Source organism: Wyeomyia smithii, chromosome 1 (assembly GCF_029784165.1).
Source record: "Wyeomyia smithii strain HCP4-BCI-WySm-NY-G18 chromosome 1, ASM2978416v1, whole genome shotgun sequence".
NCBI classification, from domain to species: Eukaryota; Metazoa; Arthropoda; class Insecta; order Diptera; family Culicidae; genus Wyeomyia; species Wyeomyia smithii.
The window spans coordinates 206,800,237-206,823,979 of record NC_073694.1 but is presented as its reverse complement, the minus strand read 5'-3'; the positions used below and the strand labels follow the sequence as shown (position 1 = coordinate 206,823,979).

At 35.8% G+C, this 23,743-nt stretch overlaps 2 protein-coding genes across 4 annotated transcripts in view; one reads left to right on the top strand and one right to left on the bottom strand.

The window, feature by feature from the left end:
• Positions 1 to 23,743, top strand: part of LOC129718250 (uncharacterized) — an 84,372-nt gene that overhangs the window by 19,831 nt on the left and 40,798 nt on the right. Inside the window, exons 1-2 of one of the 2 annotated variants that reach the window (XM_055668846.1) lie at positions 15,947 to 16,548; positions 22,006 to 22,260. In XM_055668846.1, the coding sequence (XP_055524821.1) occupies positions 22,166 to 22,260 (95 nt within the window). In that variant the 5' untranslated portion in view covers positions 15,947 to 16,548; positions 22,006 to 22,165. Of the gene's footprint in view, positions 1 to 15,946; positions 16,549 to 22,005; positions 22,261 to 23,743 lie in introns of those variants that run through there. The other variant, XM_055668836.1, reaches the window with a different exon arrangement.
• Positions 11,194 to 16,532, bottom strand: LOC129718260 (protein psiQ). 2 transcript variants are annotated; one of them, XM_055668857.1, is made up of 7 exons: positions 16,305 to 16,532; positions 16,026 to 16,217; positions 15,642 to 15,887; positions 15,262 to 15,480; positions 14,929 to 15,117; positions 11,536 to 11,802; positions 11,194 to 11,427 (listed from the first exon to the last, which is right to left on the bottom strand). In XM_055668857.1, exons 1-7 carry the CDS (start codon positions 16,437 to 16,439, stop codon positions 11,362 to 11,364), a joined length of 1,314 nt encoding a protein of 437 aa, XP_055524832.1. In that variant the 5' UTR covers positions 16,440 to 16,532; the 3' UTR covers positions 11,194 to 11,361. The 2 variants fall into 2 exon arrangements, with proteins under 2 accessions (XP_055524832.1, XP_055524843.1); XM_055668868.1 differs by lacking the exon at positions 15,262 to 15,480.

Sequence of the window (23,743 nt, the reverse complement as noted above, 5' to 3'; positions counted from 1 at the left end):
TTATATATTCCCCCATCCGCGCGGATTGAACAGAAGCAACTCCTTGATATAGCAGAATTGCTTCCCGCACCTTTTTTGATTTTGGGAGATTTTAACTCTCACTGTTCGCTATGGGGGTCGCTGTACGACGACAACCGATCTTCTTTAATCTGTAACTTGATCGACGACTTCAATATGACAGTTTTGAATACTGGGGAAGCGACACGCGTACCTAATCCTCCGGCACGTGAAAGCGTGCTTGACCTATCCCTCTGCTCGACATCACTAGCGTTAGATTGCCAGTGGAAAGTAATCAACGATCCCCACGGTAGTGATCATCTTCCAATCGTTATATCAATTGCTAATGGTTCAACTCCCCCGAACCCAATCAATATTTCCTACGACCTTACACGTAATATTGATTGGAAGCGTTATGAGTCTATTATAGCGGAATCTATCGAGACTCACGAGGAACTTCCTCCGGAGGAAGAATACGCGTTCTTAGCTGGCTTGATAATCGACGCCGCGACGCAAGCTCAGACGAAACCGATACCCGGGGTAACGATTAGACAACGCCCTCCCAACAAATGGTGGGACAAAGAGTGCTCTGAGCTGTACGCGCGAAGGTCCGCGGCGTATAAGGACTACCGGGAGTACGGCACTGTCAACCTACTACGAAAGTACGAGGCACTGGGCATGCAGATGAAGAGCTTAGTAAAGGCGAAAAAACGCGGGTACTGGCGGCGGTTCGTAAACGCGTTGTCGAGGGAAACAGCGATGAGCACTCTTTGGGATACCGCCAGGCGCATGCGGAACCGTGACGTTTCGAATGAGAGTGAGGAGTATTCAGATCGCTGGATACTCGATTTTGCCAAAAAGGTCTGTCCGGACTCTGTACCGGAACAGAAAACCTTTCGCGACGCGTTTATAGTAACTACGGAAGAGCCTCCATTTTCGATGTTGGAATTTTCAATGGCTCTCCTGTCGTGCAACAATAAGGCTCCAGGGTTAGATAGAATAAAATTCAACCTGTTGAAGAATCTACCCGACTCTGCAAAAAGACGCTTGTTGGACTTGTTCAACAAGTTTCTTGAGCTAAATATTGTTCCGCATGACTGGAGGGAGGTAAAAGTCATTGCTATTCGGAAACCCGGGAAACCTGCCTCTGATCACAATTCATATAGGCCGATTGCAATGCTCTCTTGCCTCCGGAAATTAATGGAGAAAATGATCCTCTTACGGTTAGACAAATGGGTCGAAACAAACGGTTTACTTTCAGATACTCAATTTGGCTTTCGCCGGGGCAAAGGGACGAACGATTGCCTAGCGTTGCTTTCTACTGAAATTCAACTCGCATTTGCTCGAAAAGAGCAAATGGCTTCTGCGTTCTTGGATATTAAGGGGGCTTTTGACTCTGTCTCTGTAGAAGTTTTAAGCGCGAAACTTCATTCGCAGGGACTTTCACTAAATTTGAATAACTTTTTGCTCAATCTGTTGTCAGAAAAGCATATGTATTTCTCACATGGCGATTCGACAACTTCCCGAATTAGTTACATGGGCCTTCCCCAGGGCTCATGTTTAAGTCCTCTCTTATATAATTTTTACGTCAATGACATCGATGAATGTCTTGCAAATTCATGCACGCTAAGGCAACTTGCAGACGATAGCGTTGTATCCATTACTGGTAGCGAGGCTAGCGATCTGCAAGGACCATTGCAAGATACCTTAGACAATTTGTCTGAATGGGCTCTTAAGCTGGGTATCGAATTCTCTCCGGAGAAAACTGAGTTGGTCGTTTTTTCTAGGAAGCATAACCCAGCTCAGCTGCAGCTCCTACTAACGGGTAAAACGATCTCTCAGGTTTTAGTCGCTAAATATCTCGGGGTCTGGTTCGACTCTAAATGCACCTGGGCTTGTCATATTAGGTATCTGCAGTGGTGGGCACCGCTAACCGAAAATTTAGCGACGCTAATCGCTAAGTCGCTAACCGGAAAATTTAGCTCGATAATCGCTGAACGCTAAACGTTAAACCCACATTAGCGGAACTTTCGCTAATCGCTAATCGCTAACTTTTTAATATGTAAATTGTCATATCGCTATATTCATTGCTCGTGTTTTGTAAGATTTGGACTACTTTAATCTGTTTTGGTTAAACAAACGAAAACAATTACTTTTTAAAGCTATTTACAGTAAGAGGTTCACGAAACGGTATCCATATTTGATTTTGTAAAAACAAGAATAACAAAAGTTATTTAGCTTGCATTGAAAATAGATACTCTTAGGAATGTTTTCATAAAAATTCAATTATTATCTGAATCGAAAAAGAACCAAAGTTGTCATAATTTCAAGCGCTTTGCAACTTACCAAAGTTCTTGGTGTGCCGAAAATTCAATCTAGACCTTGTGCTTGTTCTTCAAAATGCTCCTGTGACTTGTACGATAACTGGAACTCCATTCTAAGGTAAAAAAAACTGACAAAAATAACTTTCGTTTGTTCATCTTTCGAAGCAATTTACGTACACCATCAGCAATTCACAGTTTTTCTAAATATTTCTATTGTCGCTTCTCTACAAAATTTAGCGAATTAGCGATTAGCGTTTCGAAGGCCAAAATTTTAGCGACGCTAACAGTTTCGCTAACCAGCTCAAAAATTAGCGAAATCGCTAAATCGCTAACTGAATTTTAGCGTCGCTAATTAGCGAATTAGCGAATTAGCGGAATGGTGCCCACCACTGGGTATCTGACACGAAAATGCCAACAGAGGATTAATTTTCTTCGTACGATTACCGGAACCTGGTGGGGAGCCCACCCAGGAGACCTTCTAAGGCTTTACCAAACAACGATATTGTCAGTTCTTGAGTACGGCTGTTTCTGCTTCCGCTCCGCCGCGAACACGCACATTATAAAATTAGAGAGAATACAATATCGTTGTTTGCGTATTGCCTTGGGTTGCATGCAGTCGACCCATACGATGAGTCTTGAAGTGTTAGCGGGTATTCTTCCGTTGAAACATCGTTTTTGGAATCTCTCTTACCGGTTGCTAATTCGATGCACAGTTAGGAACCCATTAGTAATTGAAAATTTCGAGAGGTTGGTCGACCTTCAATTTCAATCCAGATTTATGACTTTATATTTTGACTATATGGCTCAAGATATTAATCCTTCTTCATACGATTCCTCCAATGTCGCACTTTTAGATACTTCTAATAATGCTATATTTTTCGACACCACCATGAAACAAGACATTTCTGGTATCCCGGATCAATTGCGACCCCAAGAGATCCCTAAGATTTTTTCGAATAAGTTCAAACATGTTAGTTATGATAAAAGGTTTTACACTGACGGATCTAATCTAGATGAGTCCACTGGCTTCGGTGTTTTCCACGAAAATTTTACCGCCTCCTACAAACTCGATGCTCCTGCTTCCGTGTACGTCGCAGAACTTGCTGCTATTCAGTACTCTCTTGGAATCATCGAAACCCTACCCACAGACCACTACTTCATCTTCACAGACAGTCTCAGTGCCATTGAGGCTCTGCGATCGATGAAGCCTGTGAAGCACACCCCGTATTTCCTGGGGAAAATACGGTGGTTTTTAAGTGCTTTAACAGATAAAAATTACCGGGTTACCTTAGCGTGGGTCCCTTCTCATTGCTCGATTCCGGGTAACGAAAAGGCTGACTCTTTAGCTAAGGTGGGTGCTATTGATGGCGATATTTATGAAAGACCAATTGCTTATGATGAATTTTATAGCATTTTGCGTCAGAGAACACTCAACAGTTGGCAATCATCATGGAACTCAGATGAACTGGGACGGTGGCTACATTCCATTTTTCCTAAGGTATCGACGAAAGCATGGTTCAAGGGGTTGGATGTAGGTCGGGACTTCATTCGCGTGATGTCTAGACTTATGTCCAATCACTACACGTTAAACACGCATCTCTTTCGTATAGGGCTTGTAGACAGTAATCACTGCGTTTGTGGCGATGGCTACCATGACATCGAGCATGTTGTTTGGTCGTGTACCGAATACTGTGGTGTTAGGTCCGAGCTTATAGATTCCCTTCGGGCCCGAGGAAAACAACCGAACGTACCCGTTAGAGACATTCTGGGAAGCGGTGATCTCCAGTACATGACACAGTTATACTGCTTTCTGAAAAACGCTGACATTAAAATTTAAAATTTTCTTTGTCTATTTGTCAGATTAAGGATACAAATATGCTATGCTGAAGACACGGAAACGAAGAGCCCGCAACTATGCTTACACAAATATTTTGAACCCACAACAAACAAGAATACAATTGCTCTACCAGTTGAAAAACAAAGTTCCAAAATAGTTTTAAGTCAAAATTGTATCTCCCCTCCTCTCACCTTAAATCCCCACTAGCTCGTAGTCGGCCGCGAGAATAAAGAAAAGGCCTCCCTCTTTTCCCTGCTAACGTAGAATTAAAACGAATTGTACTTGGCTCAGTAAAACAGAAAATGTATCGTGCCGTGTCAAATAAACTAATTTAAAACTAATAAAAATCGCTCTAAGTTGTTTGAATGACAGTTAGTACATGGATGAACTGTCATTGTAGCGATTTCGAGCAGTTTTGATTTGTGATTTAAAAGCCGAAGGACAACGATATATTTTTTTTTGAAAATCACGTTTTACTTAGAAAATGCAGCTTTTTCAGATGATATAAAAACTGATATAGCTGAACAACCCAATTTATAAACTGTTCTTGTGTTTGAGATTCCATGCCACAAAAATATTATAAAACAGGGTATAAAATATGTGGGTAATATAACAACTAGTATTTTGAAACTAAAGTTCCCTTGATAGCCAAAGGTAAACGATTGCTTCAAAAAAAAAAAAAAATTGTATGAACTATTATTGGTTTGGGTCGCTTGTATAAAATAAAAACTCGTATGTGCCGTATCCGTATAGACCTACGCTCATGCATTCATTGAGCTGAGAACATCCGACAAACTATCTTCTGCTACATTCAGTTTTCTATCTCACATTTTCCTGTTTCGTTTTCCGGTCTTTTGTGAATACCTATTCGACAAACAACTGTACCTGCTCTATTTTCAGTAGCTGCTGTGTAGACTGGTCGATACACACCATTAAGTTTAAACAGAGACACAACAAGAGCAGCCAATGTAACATTTGTATTGAGATCCATTATCCATTATTTGGATACAAATCGAACTGATGACTGAATTATAAAAAAATGCAACTGTATATTGGAGTACATTTACCTTTGTTGATAAATCATTAGCAGGACGATCACCTTGCTGCAGTATTTTTATGTATTAATTCAATAAACTATATCAATAAATTAATAATTCATATCCAGCTAACAAAACAGTAGGGTTTCTTCGTGTCCTCAAACTAATCGCAAGATATCCCGATCAGCCAAATATATCAAAACTATAACATATCTTGATATTCTGTTACGAACTGTTTTTGTATCAACTTGTGTTCTAAACTTGGTCTCGTTATTATTGTAATAAAATTAAAGCGAATTACAGCAAGTTTCGTTAGGTTTTTCGGCAGAAAAAGATCAGAATTAGTTGGAATGGTTCTTAAATAATTTGTTATAAATATGTTACAATATGATTACTAGTAGCTAGTAGTAGTGGTAGCTTTTTATTATGGGGTTTCCAGCCTGTGCATGGTTCACCCCAGCTATTATTACTGATTTTGCTTCAAGCGTGATACTCAAAATTATTTTCAAGTTTTGCTTCAAAATTTTCTATATGCCTAAACAGTCTTTCTTAAATCCATAAATAGTTTTCTAATTCGTAACAAGATATCAAGATATGATATAATCCTGATATGTATGGTTGATTGGTAACTAAGAAAGTTTTCATTTAATGCGGTCAATAACAGTTTACAACAATGCGTAAGCGTAGTAATTCACAGAGTTGGCAATGCAATTTCTAAATTTATATCAGTATGTAAAATGAAAATACAGTTAGATTAAATTAGGTATATTTACCTAGAATCTAAATATTTACTGCTTGATGGGAAAATACTGCGCAATATTCAAAATATCGTTGAAAGCAGAAATAACGTGTTTGATTTCATATACTTTTGCTTTTGCTTTTTAAAGAAACCCTTTCAAACATTTAAGTGTATGACAACAGAATTTGATATATTTCTGTGCTAATTATTATACTGGTATACCATAAATATTACAGACTTTGTTTTTTTCTATCAAGTTCAGATATATTTGTGTTAGCCATGTGTTATAGTCGTTGGATCAGGATATCGTCGTTACATATACCTGTGAAAATTGAAAATCAAAAGATTATTCTAATATATCTAAACCGTCGATTCAACAATTGATTAGAAAAATAATGATATCAGAATGATGTCGAATTTGTATGTAAAATTAATTTTAGAAGACTCAATCTACTGTCAACAAATAAATGGTTGCGCTTATTTTTGGTATACCAATTGTTGTTTCAATGTACTAATTAAAAACGTTCAATTGAGAATAAATTTCGAGTACAATTATAAACAGTGATGGAAATGAGATATATATGATTCAATCGTCGTTTTATCTAATATGCACAACTAATTATCTATTCAGATTGCGAATAAACCGGAATCCTCTCAATCCTTAATGAAATGATAACTTGGTGCATTGGTTTCTAGGAGAAAACAGATACATGATTAGACTACGAGACGGTTTGTTTTTCAGACGCCCATCGTTAGGGGAAGAAGGGATAGCAACAGGAGAATATAATGCTGACTGACTGCCAGCGAATTTTTTCAGCTTACCGAGTTTTGACCTGGATCCATCCTAACTGCTGCCAAAACCCTTCTTTATTCGCTTGATTTTGGCTCAATATTCACCTGGCATGCTGCCCAGAGCGCACTGTAAAATTTGCCAGTTTTAGCCCACCACCGCTTGTGCTTAGTTCGTAAACAATTATCTGGCATCTCTTTTTACTTGCGTCCTTAATTGCGATGTCGTTTCTTTATTACTGGGTAGATTTGCACAGACTCAGCGGAATAAAGGAAAAAAAAATATGAGTAGCAACAGAGGTGTGGTGCGGTGAGAGGGAAAGTGTGGTGAGGGGACTACTTCAGCTGCGGTTAAGTTGAGTGAGAGTAGGAGAGATACACTGAAATTTACTCTCTCTCTCTCTTGACAAAATAAGCACGATCATCAATCAAATAAAAACCGACACTAATGTCGAATTCGTTTTCGTTAAGATGCTACAAGGTCCCGGATTACATTTTGCAGCTTGAAAACGAAGAGCCAAATGAAACTACACTCAGCTGTCATTTTTTTTCGTATGGCAATTGCAGCATTTGTTTTTGTTGATGGTGCTTTCAAACTACACCCTGTTACTTACGGGTGTAGTCCGGGATAGAAGAAGTGTAGTTTTGGTGTAGTTCGGAAAGGGAAAAAACATCTACAGGGCAAAGGTAAGTCCTTGGGTAGCTACACTGCAAAAACAAATTCGACGTTATTTACTCGCATACTAACGATGATGATGATAAATTAATTATATTTCCAATGGGTATTCAATACGCTTTGTGAAAATGAATACAACCTTTTATTTATTATTCAATTATTTATTTAGTTATTTCGACGGTTTGAATTTCACAGCGAAACTGTTACCATCGTACACTCTTTTAAAATTTGTTGTTTTGAACAATTCTGGTTGCCAGAAAGGATTAATTTAATAGAACATTTAAAATTTTTTTCGGAAGAATGGTTCATTCAGCTTACCTTCACGTATGCACTAAAAAGCAAAAGAAATCTAAAATTTTGTTGAAATAAATTACTTGATTTTGGAGCTTTTAATGGCACATTTAAGGTCCTTTTCACACACGATTTTTATGATATGGTTTTTTCGTAAGTTTTAGAATTAACGCGGCTTGTTTCACAAAAAAAATTTAAATTATGTGCAGATTTTCCAGAAATGTTGGTTTTTACGAGCTGTGTTTCCAAAGATTTGTGTTTTCAAAATCGTGTATTCAAAGTTCCAAGGAAGTTTTTTAAAATTATGCAGCGTTGATATTTTTAATTTCTCTTTTTATAGGAAATTTTCGGCCTCCGACAATGTTTAAAGGTTTATTATGAGATTGTATTGTCCCCCGTTCCCCACAATTTGATGTCATATATCCGATTAAGAACGGATATCATGTCGAAAGAATTTATTGTCTTTAGAATTAATGAATGGATGAATCCGAATTTTGGTATTTTCGAAGTTGTCGAAAAGGACTAGAACAAAAGAAAATCAGTTTGAGCGATGTCTGGTGAATGTGACGGGTAACTTCTCTTTTCAGTAATTCTTAATTAATTTAGTTCTTTAATTCTTTAATTTTTTAACTAATTATAATTTTTGCAACACTACGACATTTGTTTAAATCAAAAGTGCATTCTCTAATCAAAGTTTTTAGGAACGAATGACCGCCTCGGTTAAAATACCTTAAAAAAAATCAAAGTTTAAAATTTCTGAGAAGAGATTACCATTTTAAAAATTTATTGCCTGGTTGTATACCTTCCACGTGCTCTTCGAAAATACCTTTTCATCGTAAATTAGTCGCAAGTAATTCAGCTTGTCAGACCAATTTAAAATATCCCTCTCCATCCAGTGATTTGATACATTCGTCGTTGCATTTGGTTATTGGGACAAAAAAAGCTCAACAGGTGCATGTTCTCTGCAAACGTCACACTGACGGGCCTTATTGTGGAGGTCAAGAGGAAACTTTTTCAGCCTGGCGCTTATTAAGATCGGTAGTTTATGAACGATCATATAAAATGCGGTCATTCTATTGTACATACATTCTTGCGAGGGATTCAGATTCATCATACGGTTCGAGATTGTTTATACGCGCGCGAGACTAAAACAATCGCATCGCATTGCCTACCACGGCAAATCCTGATATTATTTTACCTAATCTTACCAAAACAAATATCGGTTTCGATCGCACAACAGGCTTCTTAATGTTTAAATATTTGTTTCGGGTAATATAGTAACATTCATCAAAAGAGACCAGTACTAAGTCTTTTTCTTTCCTATGATAGTCGTCGAATCCCTCACTTAGTGAAACCCAAATTTGCGACAAGTTAATCAATGATTTCTAGAAACAACTTAGTAAATAAAGTAAGTAATTACAGGTGCACCGAATGATTGTGAGAATTACGCGAGATGACTGTTATGGCAATTAAGTATTAAGTGAAACACATATATATATATATATATATATATATATATATATATATATATATATATATATATATATATATATATATATATATATATATATATATATATATATATATATATATATATATATATATATATATATATATATATATATATATATATATATATATATATATATATATATATATATATATATATATATATATATATATATATATATATATATATATATATATATATATATATAAATATATATATATATATATATATATATATATATATAAGTAAAATCGAATATTTATTTATAACCAACAAAGCGTAAATGGTAGCAGAAATGTGTCTTTGAGCACAAAATACTTGAACTCAAATGGATTTTAGATGACTTTTTTATTCCATTCACTTTGATATAAAAAATTCATACGAATGCAGCTAGTACCAGCTAGTCGTGCCCGTTTCGGGCCAAGCCACTGTATAAGTGAAAGATGGTAGCAATATTGACATAAGCAGAGGATAAATAGGCCTTGTTTTTTGTTGCTTCAACACATGATAAAATAGATGTAGCGAAGGCATAAAAAATAGATGTATTGAAAGCTCCAGCTTAGAAAGAAGAGTGACTATGAATTAAGGATACAAGAGCTTGTGAACACACTTGTGAATGGAAAATCCTGGTTTACTTGCCTCTTGGAACAAGGAGATCGGACAAATCGAAACGTATTAGTGTGTTTTAGAATATATGCATCGCTTTATGACAGTAATGAAAACAACTGAATTTAGCCTAATTTGCGAGTTCATAATTTCTACCAATGCTGTAGGTTTAACGTCAAACATTGAGTATTTGCCTTCAATAATTGTGTTTTTTTGGAAATGGTTGGGCTTTGAAGAACCCCATTTCCTGCTGGGTTCAGATTGAGCGTAAATAAAAACATCAACAAATTTTTAATTTACAGCTCATGAAGCTGTTTCGGCCGAACCAAACCTTAATTAGGTAACATACAACAAAACTGTTTGTGGGAAAGGCATACTTAAAACTAACTTATTTGCATGATTTTGCGTGTCGTATATTCAATTTGTTTGTTTATTTGATCTGCCACTAGCACATTCTGAGGCTATCGGGTAGTGTCGTATATTCAGTTTGAGGATGTTATGGATATCCGCATCCGTAAATGCGGAACATCCGCATGAAAATTAACATTTGCTTCCGCATCCGCGTCATGTCACTTCATGAAATTTTGTAGCAAAGTTTTCTTCAATGCTTGCTGCTCGCTTCAATACTTTTGCACTGAAATGCGAAATATCATGCAAAATAAGCGAAATAGAACACCAGATGTTTTATGGATATCTGTATCCGCACCCGTAAATGCGGAACATTCGCCTGAAAATTTACATCCGCTTCCATATCCGCATTCGCATCAGGAATCAATATCCACATCTGCAGATGTCTAAAAATTGAATCTGTAACAGCTCTAATTTAGTTGAATGTGCCTTCAAGTGCTTAAGCGTGTGTGATAAAATAAAGCTTTCCGCGTGTTTGTACAAACCAAGAGAGTTTGCACTGATTCGTGGTTATCAATAAAAAAGTATGGAGAGAATATAATATAATTTGAAAACACGAAAAAGATCCGAGAATCCGATGTAAAACACATAGGACCGGTGAATCCAAAATTGACTCATTCAAAGCAGGCTGATAGCGATAAACCAAGGTCCGGCAAGTTGCACGACACTATTTTCCTTAAAAACTAAGGGAAGTATAATAATCGCTGATGAGATATAAGTTAATCTTGATCATACAATTTTTCAGGCTTTTAGTACTCTACTGTTTGTGGAGAAGAATGTCAACAAACCAGACAGAATAATTTTTGCTGTAAGGTTGAGTAAGAAGGTGATTTTTTTACAAGCGAGTTTTTTTCTGCGAAAAGTATTTTGAGTCATTAATTGTACCAAGATCAATTTAAATATAAAACCACCTACACCTTCGGTAGAATTATTTGCTATAATCGAACCTTCCATTTTCGACCAAACTCAAATAGATAGGTTTTGTCATCTCCTTAATATATGATATTTATTTTTGAATTTTAACTTACAATTCTTAAACTAAACTAATTTGCTGGAAACAATCGCTTTTCATAAAAATTAGATTCGTATGATTGATAGTCTTCATACATTCTAATCGTAAATAGTATTGAAAATGTGTGTCTGTCGTTTATGAAACGCATTTTCCACGATACGAATGGCATCGCTGAGAGCAGCAATCCTGATGTCGCGAGCACTGGAAAAGTAATGTAATAACAATTACTATCTGGTAATGATACGTGTCCATTTTAAATGTAGTTACAAGATGCGCATTAAAAAATAGGAACAATTAACCAACACTTACCCCATCACCAACAACTCTACACTGTTTTGCGGTACCAATTCGAGCTTGTATCATACTGGTATGAGGTGCTATCCCTTTAGAAGTTGATCCATTAGATGCAGTACCACCAAAACGTGTAATGAGTTCATCTAAACTGCTGACTTCAACATATGGTCCATTGGATATTGACGGTCGTGTAAGCTCTGACTCAGGAACCCCTAACTTGATTTCCGTCTGGCATAATGATTTATAACATGCCCCTGAGCAGCATTCAAGGTTGTGTTTGCACTGACAGCGTCGATAAAGATTTATCGATGACAATTGTGAAAAAAATGTTGAAATTGAAAGAAATTTAGTCATATTGTGTTGCAATAGATTGCATAAATAATAAAATGTTTGTGCTTAATTGTACATAAAACCATAAGCTTGGCGTAGGAATATGGTACATGTTGCTACAAGATTGATATCAAGTTCATAATAACAATTTTTATTAACTTTCGCACTGTGTATATACTATTGGCCCTAGTTGTGTAACACAACTTATGATAAGATGCCTACTAGACTGGGACACAATTATTTAGGAAAAAATCTATGGCGTTATTTTTTCGCTCTCATGCACTTTTCGTGTTCTTTATGAGTCCTATAACAACTATGTAACTTTTCAGATCGATCGGTGAAACTATATTTTTGCGCCCGATTTTTAAAGTTTCCATGCGATTTTATATGGGAAAATCCACTTTTTCAAAACTTACTTTCTAGTGATGTCCAGTTGGCTGCTAAAAATATATCAATACATGATATTTGTGAGAAATTTTCCTGGCAAAAATTCTTCTGAAGCCCGTAAGGCGCTACAATGCTTGTAAAAAAGTTATTCACCTCAAACAGATTGGATGTCTGACGAACGGCTCACCATTGAATTTTTCCGGCAGTACTGCTGCAGCATGCTGCTGTTGCAAATTCAACAATGTGATAGAAAATGATATCGCGTAAAATTTATCTTGGAAACTCCTCAGAAGATACAATGAGCCTAAATCACACTTTCAAGTTTAATTCCACGCGAAAATATTTTTCATCCCTAAGCTAATTTGCAGTGTTGCTGGAAAAATACAATGGTGAGCCGTTCGTCAGACATTCAATCTGTTTGGGATGAACAACTTTTTCCATAAGCATCGTAGCGCCTTACGGTCTTTAGAAGAGTTTTTCCCAGGAAAGTTTCCTACAAATATCATACATCGATATATTTTCAGGAGCCAACTGGACATCTCTAGAGAATAAGTTTGAAAAAGTGGATTTTCCCATATAAAATCGTATGAAAACTTTAAAAATCGGGCGCAAAAAGATAATTCCACCGATAGATCTGGAAAGTTGCACAGTTTTATAGGACCCATGAGGAACACAAAAAATGCATGGCGTTCTATCCGAGGCATGGTGTTTCATACCTCGTTAACTATTGAATCGTGTGTTTCTATTTTCGGAAAAACATATCGAAAACCTGCTTGCTGCTTGCATCTTCCTTGCGATGCTCAGCGACTTGGCTTCCGACCCCACGCAAAACTCAAACTTGTTACTCATATTTAAGTACTTTTGAATAAAACTCACAGTTAAAAAGTATAGAAAAACTCAAACAGAGAACGTACACAACGAGAACTGCTGATCGACTAAACAAAGGAAAATTGTGAGTAAACACGTGCTGTAAAGATACTGTAACGGTCAAAACTAGATGCAGCGACCTCTATACTTTAAATTTGAGACTCGAGATCGATCATAGGCAACTTCCACTAGTTTACAAAGCCTCGATTAAAAAAATTAACGAGCACCGCCAAAATAAACGAAAAATGTTATTTTGGAGCATGAAAGTTGTTCGGTAAAAATTGATTTAAACAAATTTTGAGTTTATATCAGTACTTGGACAATGTACATTTTGGTTCTAGGATAGTTTTAGCATGATTTAAGCCAATAAAAAAAATGACAAGAAAAAAATTTTGTTGGTGGATATTACCCCTTAATGATTCAAAACCCCGAAATACATACAAGAAATCGAGAAAATTTTACAACCCGTTTTAAAAAGACGTATGAAAAACGAATGAAAAGGAATTTTAATATAGAAGTTTAGCAGAAATTCGTGTTTACTATGAGATGCTGAGTCTTCGAGATCAATTGGAAGCTTTATTGTATGATAATTCATTATAGCCACTAAATACAATCCGTAAAGTCTATGTACAGCCAATGGATGTCACACATCAACACTCCATTCCTTTTCAATGATTATAGATTAACTTTTTCTGACCTTTTCTCTTTCTCACCTTACACGAAATAGAGCTTGTAACACAGTTTTATTATAAAAATGAAAATCTCTTTCGCACCTCAAATGTAAATTATTGATTTGCTATTGCGAAATTATATGTTTTAACTTTCATAGTAAATATTTTTGTGTTCAAATACAAATGTTAAGCAGTTTTGTAATTGGCAAACTATTGACACATATTCAGTAACATGTACGACTGTTTATTTTTCATAGTTTCCTTCCTTAAATCAATTAAAAAAAAAATCCAATGTTCAGTTTGAGACTGTGCATGTGTTTAATAAAGAGAATTTCAGACAAGTTAACTTGAAACAGGATTCTGATGTTCAGCTCATACTGACTTCCGATTACTTTAAGAGAAAAGCGAGTATTTACCGTTCACTAGATTATAGAGGTAACCTATGTTGTTAGAGTTATTAATAGAAGCACAGACTAATAGACATAGCACTTTGAGAATCTGCTGCCGACTAATCTGGTAGCGATGCTAGCGTACGCGCATACGTCAAAATAAAACCCAAAATGTTTTTATGAGATTGCCTAGCAGCGCCTCAAACGGCGTTGTCACGCGTTCCTACCTGCACAAAACTGAAATATTATCAAATGAGTCTTTAGACTATGTGTAAAGGAGACATCTGTGGGGGAGGGGGCTAAAACCACTATGTCGTTTTTGGACATAGCATATCGATAATTAGAATTTTGTAATAATAACCTTTCGTTTTATGTTTGTTATGAGGTCTTAGCCTCATAAAAAAAAGTTTTAAAAGTTTTATTGCTATTATACTGCAAGCAAAATTCAAATTTCTGTTGAATTCCTACCTGCACAAAACTGAAATATTATCAAATGAGTCTTTAGACTATGTGTAAAGGAGACATCTGTGGGGGAGGGGGCTTAAACCACTATGTCGTTTTGGGACATATAATAATTAAATTTAGATAATTAAAATTTTGTAATAATAACCTTTCGTTTTATGTTTGTTATGAGGTCTTAGCCTCATAAAAAAAAAGTTTTAAAAGTTTTATTGCTATTTTGCCGGCAGGCGAATATTTACCAATGAGTAATTCACTGTGAACGTCGCTATCATTTGAAAAAATCACCCAATATTATTACTTACATATAAACCAATACCAATGCATTGGTTAGTGCCGCCAAAACGATTGGTCGTGTCGATGGCACTGTTGCTTGAAGGTTGTTGTATTGGGATTCCCGTCGATAGAAGTTGAGTGCCTAGGTCGTAATTATGCACACATTTGTATGAGAAGCTGAGACAACTTTTCGAACAACATTCAGATGAGGTGAGACACTAGGTTTTTATTTATAATAGAAGAGAGAATGAAAAACTTATAAGCAAATAAGAACTATCAAGTCATGTAATCTTTAGAAAATTCTTGAATGCATATTCTCATTTCATGTTAGAAAAATCATTTGTATAAATGTATGGTCTTACATATTCGCCAATTGCGGCACACTTCTGAGGTGCTTTTGAAGAAGTGTCGCTGTTCGTATCGAACCTGTTAGTCAATATCCCAGACACAGTGGATCCTTGTGAGAATGCAAATCTCGTCGTTGGTTTAGTTTGTCCTATGACATTAAAGTGTGGATTGGTAACACACTTATATGAAAAACTTAAACAAGCTCCAGAGCAACATTCTGCAGAGTTAAGACACTGTTGAAAAACGAACGTTATAGTATTTGTTGTTTGTTTTTAGCAATCATGTTTGTATATCGAATATGAATCGAATATGTTTCGTAGTATGTTTAGTGTGTGTCTCAAATTTGAGTGTGAATGTATAATCTAGCAAAATATTTCATTGGTTGAAAACTCACATATTCACCTAACGCAGCACATTTTTTAGAAGACGGCGTTATGAGATTCACTGCAACAGTACTGCTTTGTACTTCTCCGACACGATTGTTCACTTCAATTGTACTGATGGGAGGATTGATTGACACAGAAGTTGTGGTTGGTGGTTGTGAATGTGTGTTTATTCCTGATGCCGGTGGGTTTAGTGGAACACATTTATATGAAAAACTCAAACAGCTTCCTGAACAACACTCTGCATGAGTTTGACACTAAACGATAGAAAATTAATAAAAACAAATTGATCATATTTAGTCGATTTTGCTTGGTGTTGTTTGAAGTTCCAAAGGTTATCGTATAGTACATGATAAGTCTCAGAACACCTTGATTGAAAAATGCAAAGAACCTACATATTCGCCGTTATAAGCACAGGTTTTCTGTGTAATGCTGGTTCCACTATCATTTGGACCTCCAAACCGATTAACTGTATCGACGGTGATTGGAACATATGTGGTTCCAATATTTGCACTTGGTGGTACTGGAACACATTTGTAGGAGAAACTCAGACAGCTTCCAGAGCAACAATCACTGTGAGTTAAACACTGTTAGAAAATATAAAAAACAAGTTATACTTTTCAATGCCTTATTTATAAAAACATCAACGTAATGTGAACGATGTTTGAAATTACGTATTCTCCATTTGCGGCACAGTTGCCTTTGCCTTGAGCATGGACCTGTACAACCAATAGTGCAATTGCGAGCAGCAACGTCAACTGATTCATTTCGTAAAAATTTGATTTTCCTTCCTGTGAATAACCGAACATTGAACACCGATAACACTACGAGTATTCAGGATAGAAGAGACTTTCCATCCACTGCCTACGATTGGTGATTCAAGACTGCATTTGGAGTGCTCAATAACACGGAGGCACGGTTTGTATAAGTCTAAAGCATACTTGATGATGACGTGGTGAACAATTCATCGGTTATTTGTGTTGATTGGTTTTTTCGTGTTTTGTGTTTATTTCTCATTTTGTTTTTTTTTTTTAAACTCTCTACGTTGCACCCAGTAAACATGTTGGAGTTGCTTCCGAATTTATTGTTATTATTTCTATAGCTGAACAGATTAATAAAGCGTCAAACGTCTTCGGCAGGGATTTTCTTCGGTAGGTTTTCTGCAGCAGTTTTATGCGGAAACCACTATCGAAGATGATCGATATCTTATCTAAATTCTGGAAGAAAATATAACGCCAGCAATAATGTTTCCTCATTACTGTATTGCCGCTATTCGCATGATAGTCCTATGTAAAAGTTGCGAGTCCTATGTAAATTTTGCGAAAATGGATCCATTTTGGCATGTTTTTAAAGAATAGCCATTAAAAAAGTAAGGTTTGATTTCCACAACCTCGATTTTAATGGCTACTATTGTACAGCATGCCAAAATGGAACCATCTCCGCAAAAAAAAAAAACAGGAAAGCATAGGACTTCTACATAGGACTGTTATGCGAATAGCGGCAGTGTAGGTGGTTTGAAAAGCATTATCAACGAAATAAGTCCGCTTATCACATTATTTTTTATCAGAACTTATTTTTTAATTTTTACAATTACAAGGGAAGACACTGTTTACTGTACAAGCTATGTATTTGAGAAGTAATTTACGTCGAGAAGTAGCACTACTCGAGAGCGAAAGCCATACTTGAATCTAATTTGTATTCGAAAATAACCGAAATTTTGACTTTCGGTGACCTTTCATTAATGATTCACACAATTGGTTACGTTTCGGTCTACTCATTTTTCAACCATCTTCAGAAAACAAATAAGTTTTCCCTTCGGTGAGTTCTTCACTCTAAAAAAAAATGAAGAAACCACCGACGGAAACAAAAGCAAAAAAGGAAAACCTTAGTGCTACATTCCGTATCAGTACTCGACCTTCTGTTTTATTATACACAGACTCTGTAGCCAACTATTAAGTTTACAGGACAATTGCGAGGCTAGCACTACGATCCTATTGACATTTAGTAGATTTAACTGGCAGGCCATTGAAAAACAGTTGCATTGTTAATAATGGTTTATTAGATAACATCTAATAATGGTTTATTAGATAACATTAGATATCCCGGCTAAATCGTTTCCTCATGGTGTCACGTAACGCTGGAATGTTTCAAAAGCTCACCGAATGTCAATTCAAATCAAATTCAAATGTCTTAATTTTATTGACTACAATGCAAGTCAAACTATTTTTATTTTTTTTAAGCAGGGGTTGACGATTGAAAAATGTATTAACTGGGGGAAATAGTTAATTAGAAATTTTTGAAAAATAGCCCCCACCCCTCAGTTAGTACATTTTCAATCGTCCACTCCACATTGACTGCTTGAAATAATTTTTTGGTTACATTATGAAAAACTAAGCTACTATTAGTGACAAATTGTAGTACGTATTGAAGGAACATGGGGAAGGTCAAGGCTAGCCAAGACATCACGATCAGGAACAGCTGGCTGCCTACCTCCGATCTAAAGGGAAGCTAAAAATAGACCTGGTGTCACGGTGTACAGGACATGACAAAACAACATGCTCTATGTCGTGATAACCTTCACCACAGGCACAGATACCGCTTTCGCCGAGCCCAATAGGACGGAGATGCGCGTTAAATCAATAGTGATTGAACATAAGCCGAGATATCATGCAAATGAAATCTCGACCTACATCCAATCCCTTGAACCACGAGAGCGTCACTTTCTTGGGGATAATGTAATGTGACCTTCTTCCCCATACTCCTGTGGTACAAGAATTTTGGCAACTGATGATCGCATTGTGACCTACACATGCGAAATAATCATTAGAGGATAGTCAATTAATATAACTCATACATATCATATAATTCATACAATTTCACAGCATTGCTAGAGATCGCTGACTAAAAAGTTCAAGCAGGGATTTTCCATCTGGGCAATGTAGGTAGGTAACTATGAAATAAATAATTTTCCTAGAAAGAGTTGACCAGTTAAGAAAGAAATTTATTTATCTATGTTGAAAATGGAAACATTTAAAAATGCAAACAGGCACTAATATTGATTTGATTAAAATGTATACACAGGCATTTTGATAGGCCAGCATATATCACAGTGAAAACGACATTACACAAAAGCCTCATTGATGTATAATGTAAGATACACAGTTCTTGTGTACATGTTCTACGCGAATATCCCTAATATTTCAACATTTCGCATTTACGCATACAACCCTCGCTTCGGATACGCTTCTAATAATCAAGTCTATATTACCAACCGAAAAGGCAAGCTCGCCTGCCTATGGATGCTTATATGCTGTCGGTCTGTCATTTTCGCGTAAGCTAATGCTGCGTATAATCAGCTGGAAAAAAATTTGCGCTTCAATGAATTTAGCTCGATTTACATTAATGGGCTGGTGTACCCGGACACAAGGGGAGTATTATGGATTTCCATAAACAATATATGTGTAACTTGTTCTATCATTTTTATGATTTAAAATCAATTATTATGATACGGTTTATGGTATTATTTGGTATTTGTGATATCTGATATTCAAATCAATCATCTATGAATTTTGTTGAAATGAAAATTATGCTCGAACAAACGTAAACGTAAAGAGTAAAAGACGGCCTAAGCAGTGGTGCTTTTTCTAGGAGCTCGAGATAAGCCGCAAACTCGTGAATTTTTATCAATATCGACAATTCCAATGACGAAAATTTATTTATTCAGGCGGTTTATGGTAGCTGAAGAAAATCTCCTGCAAAACAGATGCAAACTACTCAAAGCACCGTGTGCTGAGTGTTGTTTTTCTATATTTTGATAAAAAATATATTTTGAAGTTTGAAATAATTTCTCTATAATATGTTGAAAACAACAAGGTGTCAAGTTTTAGAAGTAATGTTACAAATGAATTTCCCAAAAAAAAATATCTACTACAGCGAAGGGCATGTCACATTGCTAAATAAAGTTTTTAGACAGATAAAGTACAATGATCATCATCGTTATCTTTATATCAAAGGGGCTAAACATCGCTGCTTCGACACGTCGTTTTCTGTTTGGTTGTCATTTCCTTCTTTCAATCAGACATTTTATGACTGTCGTTTCAAAGATGACGGAGTAGCTGGGAAAGTGGAAAATGCTTCCTGTTTGAGGAAAAGGAAGTGATTCATCAACAGCTGAGATGCGATATGAACGACGACATCAGAAAAGATGCTAATTGGAGGTAGCGAGTAATCAAGATGTTTTCTTGGTTGTATTCGATTTTGCGATAAGACTAAAACATTTTTTGTTGAACTAAACATAAACTCGCGTCAAACGTCAACTTTTGGTTACGTTATTTTGTTTATTCTCATTATACTGTAACCGTAGTATCTTTTGGTACTTCTCTGAGAGTTATTTGGAATTCTTCTTAAAGAAAGCTGCTTTAATATTTATTTTGTATTTCTTATTTTGCTCTAGCTCTACTTTATCGTTTTATCTATAAGGTAGGGGGTGGTAATCTAAAAATAACATCAAAACGCGTCTGATACCTGTCGGGTGGCAAATATATAACTGAAAACTCATGATTTGTACAAAGCAAAGGATGACGAGTGGAAGCAGGTGGAAACGGTTCGTGGGCGACATCAGCAATTTAGGTTAGTGCGGTGAAGTAAAGCCTAGTGTGGTAATGCGATCGATGAATTTCAGACAAGGTAGAAAAAATCCACAGAATTATTTTCGATTTGAAAATTCATGATTTATGCAACTGGTTATGGTACAAATTAGTTAATCTCACTCAGAGCTTTTGCTCTAAAAATAAACTTTTTAACTAAAATCTGCAGAATAGTGGTTTGTAAAAAAAAGCGAAGCCTTGGTACTACGTTCTGATTCGGAACTCGACCTTCTGTTTATTATACACATACTTTGCAACCAACTGTTGAGTGTACAGGACAATCGCGGGGCAAGCGCTACGATCCTACTGACACTAACAGTTTCACCCGAGCCGAGACTCGAACCTACGACAATTGGCTTGTTAGGCCAGCATCGTACCCCGAGACCAACTGGGAGGATAATAGTGTTTTGTATATAATGTAATGTTCTCATAATTAAAAGTTCTAATAATCCTAGATGATATGAGAAAAAGCATGAGTTATATTTTGTAAGGATACTCTTGTTTTCAGACGTACTAACAAAAAATGAACGCTGGCTTATTTTGTTTTTATTGCATTGGATAGAAATCATCTTTTTTTTTTTTTGAATGCCAAAATTTAAGAGAAAATTAGAAATAAAAGGACCGAATCTATATATTATTATTATTAATAAAATTATATCTTCCTACAACCATAGTTTTCATACAAATAGAGTGATGTGTTTTTCTAGTCAGAAGTACCAATTTCGTAAATGCTACTTCCATTGGTAGAAAGTTGTGTTACTTGCACACTTTTTTTAATTGCCTAAGAATACTAACCTAAATATGAATTTCCGTCCCCATGCAAATTTTCTGTTCAATCGTACTTCAGGAACACGTGCCTCAAAGCGGTCACAGTACTAATTTTTTGACCGATGAAAAAATGCACAGATTGTAGTTTATGAAATCGTCGATATCGAAATTTTTTTGAATGTCAATTGTCTTAGGCGGATGACATAGTAAGCGCGAATAGCGTCGCGATGCGATTCGCCATGACGTAGGTAAATGTACAGCCGTAAGTAGAGCTGTACATTTAACTACGGCACGTTTTAGTAATTAATGAAACGTCTAGATCTGCTGTTATCTGAAAAAAAAAACAAAATTTTTTTTAACTGGACTTTCGGAGATTTAGAAATTTTTAAACTGTGCCAACGGAACATGTATATGAAAAAAAAATGACCTTCAAATTTCATTTAGCAGCAGAGCTCAAAAGTTTCGTCTTCTCGAAAAATGTCTTCATACTAAATTTCAATTCAATCGGACTTGGGTAAATGGTGTCTTATTGCAGTTAATTTTCACTTTTTCGACTGAAAAAAATTTCCGGAAAAATCGACTTTCTGCGACCTTGAGGAACTGGTGTCTCAAAGCGAATAATTTTCACTCTGTATCTTCTAGATAACACCAGATCTCCACGTTTCATGAAAAAAAATTTCGATATCTATGATTTCATGTTATTTTCATTAGTCGAAAAAGTGAAACGTTTACCGCTGAGAGGTACGTGTTCCAAAATTTCGAAATTTTGCATGGATACTCTTTTCGAGAAGACGAAACTTTTGAGAAGACAAAAATTTTCCCTTTGGGTTCAGGCACGCAGATGTTCCAAGTCCCAGTTTCATACAACTCATTGTTGCCATAGTCAATAAATAATGTTATATTATATCTCACCATCCAATTTTAATATTAACACTGAAACTAGTATTCATTTTCTTCACAGCTATACTTTTATCCACTAATAACAACCTGCAACCTTATAAACAATGATAACTAGTAGGTGACATTAGGTGGTAATTTGTTAACGATTGCGTTCATCAAGTTTATTGGACGTTGACCACACTACAAAGCACTTTAGTCGTATTCTAAGACGATTGATAGCCATGGATGGTTACGATAATGTGGATTACAATGTGACTGATTATATCAACCGGACTGCGCCCATCTATTCTATCAACCCAGACTTCATAACGCACTGGTAAGCTAAAGTCATGTATATTACTCAAAACCTATTTTATAATAAACAATATTTTCTGAAGTTATGTTATAGCAGGACACCTGATTCCGGAAATGAGTGGTTGTATCACAAAAGCCTTTATGTTTTCAGTTTTTTTGTCGTGAGATAATTGATGGATACACTTTGATAATATTTGCTGGATTTATTCATCACTCTAAATAACAAATTTTTGGTAGCCAACAGAGTAACTATACCGAACATTTGAAACATAACATTCAAACACATATGAACATACATTACCACATGCAAATAACATGAATTAAATATGTATATAGGATTTTTTCTATTTCAAATATGGCTTTCTTTTCACAACTTCCGAACCACGTGTTCATTCATTCAGTCATAATAAGTCACCAGTTAACTCTCACCTAGCCCGTTCATTTGATAACGGTATTATTCAAATCCGTTGTATCTCAGAAACTACAAAACCGATTTGAAAAGAATTGGTTTTAAATGAACGGGTACCTAAAAAATCCTCAACTTTTGAATCTCATAAAGATTGAACATGTGGTTTAAAAGTTATAGAAAGAAACGTGTTCTGGAGGCTGTTTAATCTCACTCATGTTTCTCAGAGGTGCCTTGACCGATTTTCATAAAATCAGTGTCGAATGGAAGGTCTAACTGGCCCATGAGACCCTATTGATTTGTTTTGTAATCGGACTCTTACTTTGCCTGTTATGTTTGGAAATGTGAAATCTAGCTATCAAAAGGAACATATGCCGAAGAATACTTAACCCTTTCCGACCGAGCCCACACAATTGTGTAGGTAAGAAATGACTGATAACAAAACACTAATGAAGCAAGTCCTATATAAAAACACTTGCTTGCTCCTTTTTTTATTTTTCGTAGCAGCTGCGATGTTGACACTAGCGGTGTGAAAAATAAAACAACGAATAGGACGTTCAAAAAGCGAGAGAGAAGGTTGTTTTTAGGTCACCTTCTACCTACGCAATTATATAGGCCCGGTCGGAAAGGGTTAAACTCTCTCACTTTTCTCAGAGATGGCTGAACCGACTTTCACAAAATTAGTGTCAAATAAAAGGTCTAGCTGCCTGATAACATCCTATTGGATTTCATTGTAATCGGACTGCAACTTTGTTTGTAATGTATCAAAATGTGAAAATCACGAAAATTCATTATCGCACAAACCTCACAACCGATTCAAACAATATTGGTATTAAAGTAACGGGCTAGTCAAGAGTTAACTAAAGAATTTAATAATGATTAGACATGTGGTTCAAAATTGTGAAAAGAAACGTGTTCCGATGACTTTTCAAATTTATTCGGTTTTCCAAAAATAGCTGGAGCAATTTCAACATTTTTAGTGTCAAATGAAAAGTTCGGTTGCTATTTCATTTAATTATAATCGGACTTTCATTTCAACCATTATGTAATTAATTCTGAAAACAACGAAAGTCTTTTAACTCAAAGATTACAAGACTTA

What these genes read in the sequence shown, in the direction of transcription:
- LOC129718260 (XM_055668857.1), bottom strand. Translation starts at nt 16,439, where the DNA reads ATGTTCGGTTATTCACAGGAAGGAAAATCAAATTTTTACGAAATGAAT. An exon ending in GCATTGGTATTGGTTTATAT is followed by an intron (nt 11,803 to 14,928) that starts GTAAGTAATAAT and finishes CGACGCTGTCAG; the next exon opens with TGCAAACACAACCTTGAATG. An exon ending in GTAGAGTTGTTGGTGATGGG is followed by an intron (nt 11,428 to 11,535) that starts GTAAGTGTTGGT and finishes TTACTTTTCCAG; the next exon opens with TGCTCGCGACATCAGGATTG.